The sequence below is a fragment of the Hydra vulgaris genome, chromosome 15 (assembly GCF_038396675.1).
Source record: "Hydra vulgaris chromosome 15, alternate assembly HydraT2T_AEP".
Classification (NCBI taxonomy): domain Eukaryota; kingdom Metazoa; phylum Cnidaria; class Hydrozoa; order Anthoathecata; family Hydridae; genus Hydra; species Hydra vulgaris.
This window is the reverse complement of record NC_088934.1, coordinates 50116295-50122294: the sequence shown is the minus strand read 5'-3', so window position 1 is coordinate 50122294 and position 6000 is coordinate 50116295. Positions and strand designations below refer to the sequence as shown.

General features: G+C 28.8%; 1 protein-coding gene across 1 annotated transcript in view; it reads left to right on the top strand.

Moving 5' to 3' along the window:
• LOC136091330 (uncharacterized) overlaps positions 1–6000 on the top strand; it is a 70794-nt gene continuing 64794 nt past the window's right edge. The window contains exon 1 of the mRNA XM_065818759.1: positions 1–258. Within this exon, the coding sequence (XP_065674831.1) occupies positions 198–258 (61 nt within the window). The 5' untranslated portion in view covers positions 1–197. The remainder of the gene's footprint in view (positions 259–6000) is intronic.

The following is a 6000-nucleotide window of genomic DNA, read 5'->3' as shown; positions in this document are numbered from 1 at the left end:
AAAAAAGAAACATAAAAAATAAAAATTTATAAAGTTTACTACATGTTTGCTGCTGTAAGTTACAACTAACTTCATGCTAATTGTACGCATATTTACATTTGATTATAATTTGATGTTGCTGCATAGCAATTAGTTACATAAAAATAGTAGTGTCTTAAACAAATAGAAATTTAAAAATATTTTTTAAAAGTTTTTAAATGACTAAGCACAAAACATATATTTGGATATTCGTACACTTTTTAAACTATGCAACCATTGGTAAGCAATTCTTTTGAATTTAGATTAATGTTTGGTAAATCTATATTTAAATATTTTGAACTGTTTAGCTAATACTACCACTACTACTACTACTACTACTACTACTACTACTACTACTACTACTACTACTACTACTACTACTACTACTACTACTACTACTACTACTACTACTACTACTACTACTACTACTACTACTACTACTACTACTACTACTACTACTACTACCACTACTACTACTACTACTACTACTACTACTACTACTACTACTACTACTACTACTACTACTACTACTACTACTACTACTACTACTAGTACTACTAGTACTACTACTACTACTACTACTACTACTACTACTACTACTACTACTACTACTACTACTACCACTACTACTACTACTACTACTCCTGCTGCTGTTGCTGCTGCTGATATTAATAATAATAGTATTAACAACTACAATAGTTATAAGGATACTTATGATGATCAAAATATTGACACTAACAAGATGTTTGGTTAAAAATATATCACGGGTGGTACGTTATATGGTTTACAACAAACATTTTGCATATATTTTAAAATAAAAAATAACAATGTCAAAAAACTAATATAACGTTTGTTTCAGTAATAAACTTGATATTTAATTATGATTTTATTATGTTTGCTTTTCTTAGAAAGTGAGAAAGTTTACTTGTGAAAAAAGAAAAAAAAGTATCTTAAAAATGAAACAGTTGATGATTATTATCTTGACAATAAACTCATTAGTTTTTAAACTACCTTGTCAAATGTAAATTAGAATGCATAATTTTTAATAGCGAATTCACAATGTAAGGTCATTATGAAAGGTTTTTTGGAACATGCATTTGATTAAGTTAATAATATTTAATTAGACATTTGCATGCACCAGTAATAATTATGGAATTGAAAAAGCAATAAGTTATTTGTCAATACATTATGACTCAAAAGTCTGCTGTTAAGTTGAATCCATGTCTGCATTTATTTCACTAAAATAGCTTACATCCGCTTCTAGAATAACCAGAACCAACTTGTCTTATTTGTTAGCATGAAATAGATACAATCGAACAAGAACATTACTTTTATCTTCACAAAATGACACAACAACAACCGCCAATTACCTCGAATGCAGATTGTTTTCATTAAAGAAAAGTGAACAAGGTACTTTCCAAGTAGCAAGTAATATTGGTGCAATAATGGTGCAATATTGGATATCTTGCCCAATATCGGACAAGATATACTGCGCCAATAATGGTAAAAAGTATTGCGCCAATATTGACATACCAATATTGGAAAGTATTTGCATGCTGATATTGCTTCTATATTGTTTGTCCAATATTAGAATGCCAATATTGGAGTTGTATTGGCATGCTCATACTGGCAAATATTGATATGCCAATTTTGTCTCATTAGCTTTTTAATATTATATTGAAGTTTTTCTCCTCAGGCATTTGCCGTGCAGAGTTTATTAATGAATACAGTAGTTATATTTACAATTTGGTCTACTGTTCCACTGCTAGGTAAAATATAGACATAGTCTTTAAAGGCTACATAAAAAAAAACGAAGAAGAAAAAAAGAATCAAAAAACAAAAATAAACGAAAAAGGAAAATAAAAAAATAAATAAAATAAAAAATTTGAAAAATAATCTGGGCATCTCAGTTTAAAAAGCAATTGTTGTTCATTTTTATATTAATTTTATTTTCGTTGCTCCAGATTTGTGCAAGTTCTAAAAGAAGAAAATCTTTTTTATTTGTTTGCTTCGAAATTTCGAATTCTTGTAACAAAATCTTTTTGATTTTATTTTGAAATTCTTCTAAGAGCGTCACTCTCGCAAACATGGACTTTACGTGGAATGACCTCATTCTGTTGCAATATAATTTATATAAAAGCTCATTAAATATTATTTTTCCAATATAAAAACTATTTACAGAAGGTGATTACAGAAAAGAAAAGATTTAAATGTATTTTTTAGAGGTGGATGATGAGGATAGACTTTTAAGATGAGAGCAAATGTATATTTTAATAGTGGCTGCACTTTCTTCTATTTATACATCATGTGGGGTAGATCTTCTTTTTTATTCTTACATTAGGGCAGAGATAATTTTCTATGTATCCTCTTTTTTAAAATACTGAGTTGGTAGGTATAACAAAGTGTATGAGTTTATACCTTATTTCATCTAAGCAGAATAATTGCGACCATTTTTTTGCTGTGGTGTTTTTCATGCTATTTTTGAAATGATCTTGCCACCTGAAATATTTTTTGGGTAAATTTTTGTTTTTGTAGTTCTTTGAGATGATTTATAAAGTTTTTGGATTGAGGTCAATAATACGAAGGAGAGGTCTATTTTTTAAGTGAATAGATGTCAGTAACTTGTTGTGATCGTACATTTGATTTTGAGTATTTATGAGCTGTTTCCATTGAGGCGGTTAGGAGTTTATAATTTTTTTAGGAGGAGTTGTTTTATACCAATTAGTTGATTTACCAGAAATCCAAGGATAAATACTTTTGCGATATCACCTAGCTTTATTACGTCGTTGTTTGTGGATTCTTGAGTTGGTTTGAAATTTTTGTGGCGTATGTATGGGTTATAGAATATAGGTTGCTTTAGTATTTCTTCGATTGTGAGATTTGTGTGGTTATTTGTTTTTCTGTATAAGGAACTCTGTTTTTTTATAGTTTGGTGATAGTAAGGAGGGAGAGTTTTTAACGATTCTGTTGAGTTTGTGTCGAGAAAGATAAGGTTTTCCTGGTTGTCGTTTCTGTAATTGTTGAATATGTAGAAAGGTGAATCTTTCCACGCTACTTTTTCATTTTTATTAAAATATTTTGAAATTCAACTTAGTTGTATAGATTGAAGTTTTTCCTTAACGTCTATGATATTTAAGCCTCTCTTATCAACAGGGACTTTAGATATTTGTCTTGGAATTTTTTGTTATAATTTAGTTACTTTTTTGTCTAGAGTAATTTCTTTTATTTCGGTTTTTTTTATAATATACCCTGCAAAGACTTCAGCTTGAATTACGTACAGTGTCATTGAGAGGGGACATCTTTGCCGTACTCCTCTGTATATATTTATTTTATCAGATAGAATACCGTTTATTTTAAGATTAGAACTAATGTCATTGTATTGAGTTTCAATAAGATTAATAAAGTAAACACCAAAACCAAATTTAGATAAACGGTCATATAAAAAATTTCTGTCGACATGGTCGAAGGCTTTGATTTGGTCGATCGATTTGAAAGATCTGAACGATCGAAGGATTTGATTTGGTCGAGCTTTTTAATATTGACATATCTTTGTAGTTATACGCGTAAGTTACAAAATTTGTTAAGTAAATAAATTGTCTTGATTTTTTCGTTAATTATGGGTTTTTATTAGATTTTTAACTGCAGTAATTACTCAGAGAATTTTTTTTTATAAAATTCCTTAGGCTTTAAACCATATTAAATCAGTAATTTAAAAAAATATTGAAATTATTTATGTATCTTTCTATATGTATCTATCAAGGTATCTATATATATCTATGTATATGTATCTATCTATATGTTTCTATCTAGGTATCTATTTGTATCTATCTATATGTATCTATCTAAGTATCTATAATATGTAATCTTAGTTGCGTTATCTTTTGTTTTAGTTTTACTTGGTCAAGTTTTTGCCCTTTTAAGTTTATATAAACGCTCAAGTAAAAATGTATATGAAATTTCGACAATTGTTGAGTTTCCTATCTAATAAATTTATCTGCTAAATATTTTTAATAGATTTTTTGCGCTAAATCTCATATTTCTTAACGATGCGCGTGTCGTATGAACCTGTTTGTATATATGTACATACATGTAAAGATATTAAAATGCATTTACTGTATTTGTTTAAAAATGACTTGCTTTGAACTTCATGCTTTTTTCATATGATTATGAAAAATTATATATATATGTTGGGGTTATATTGCAGTTTATATATAGCCAATATTGTAAATCAATATTAGCTATATATATCAAAATGTGGACATTTTATATTGGTGCAATATTGTTAACAATATTTAGCCAATATTGAAATCAAAATTGTACCAATATTGCGCCTCCTTCTGTACCAATGTCGCGTTTTGGGTTTGAGCTGGCGTCGAACCTATGACCTCTGGGTTCTGAGCAAGAACTCTAACCACTGCGCAAGGCTTCTCAATTACAACTTTCATCTACTCAATTACATCTTGAAAGATGTAAAGCTTAATGTGGAAGCTTTAACACACCGAAATGACAATTTACAAAAAACATACCGTTAGCTTGATTTATTACCTGATAAAGTTCATTAGTGTACCACGCATAATGAATAAAGTAAAATATAATAAATAAATAAAAAGTGTCATTTGGCACTAAAAACACGAAAGACAACCAATACTTATTAAAAAGTGTATAATTTAGCTGAAATTTGCTTGAAATTTGGTTGATGTTGATGCTAAAAAGAAAAAGTTTTTAACAAGTTTTTAACAAATTTGTATAACGTTCTTACAAAATTAATATCTGAAACGTAATTAGTATATGAAACATAACTCTATTCAACCATTTATGTGTTAACTTAAACTAACTATGGAGTAAAGACAAATGACAATCGTTCGGACAACAATGATACTTTTTATCGAAATTATAATTATAATTTTTTTTTTTTTTTCAGGTACCCCAAAAAGTCCTCACGGTCTTGTCACAGAGCACCGCGGAAGTGCATTTAACCAGGAAGTTCACGCCTCCTTCCTTGCCGTGACGCGAAAATTTGTCCAGAGCTCGTTTCGAACCTGGATCTCCTGCTTATACAGCAAGCGCCTTAACCGCTGCGCCGCGGCTGCAAGAAAATTCTTTATCATTAAATAATAGCTTTCATAGCCATTCCTAAGCTCAGTTTCTATTAAAACTAAAACTTATATGTAAATTTCATTTTTTTCCTCATTTTTTTGCTTATTTCAAAGTTTTTATTTTAAAATATTATATGTTATTAAGTTTTTAAATATTTCGTTTAAAATTTTACAGTTAAAGATACTCTTCGCTAACAAAAACGACAATCTTAAACCAGAATGAGAGAGCAACTTATTTTATTTTTTTAATTTTATTTAGGTGCCCCAAGAATTCCTTATAGACTTATCACTCAGAACCGCGAATGAGCATTTTGTTTTGAATGAGCAAAATTTACTTATATTATGTTTTTTGGCTTTAGCAACGGCTGTTTGTTGCTAAAGCCAAAAAACATAATATAAGTAAATTTTGTATAAATAACTTTAAGTTTATCAACGTTCTGAGACATTTCAATTACATCTTTGTTGTCAAGACATCAAATTGGAAAATGTTAGTTTAGAATAGAGGTAAGAAAAAGCATTATGTTGCAAAAATTTGTCACTGCATCTTATCTCAGCTGCTTTCTAACTAGTGGTTGACACATGTTAAAATGCGTTGTCTAATATTTATTTGAGCTATATGAAGTTTAAATCAATTTTTCATCAATTGCTTGTCCCTATAATTCGCCATTCTGATTTTATACATGTTGTTATTTGGCTGATATAGTTCTTAATGTTGCATAGCAATAATCTATTTTTAAACTATATTGGATGGGCGTTTTAAAATAAAATTTGCCATTTTCATAAAAGTAATGTTTTTATTTTGTTGCTGTGGATAACTCTTCTATGCTCAAAAGAAATAGAAGAGTTACATTAACGCTTACATAACGGTTACATAACAGTAAGTAAA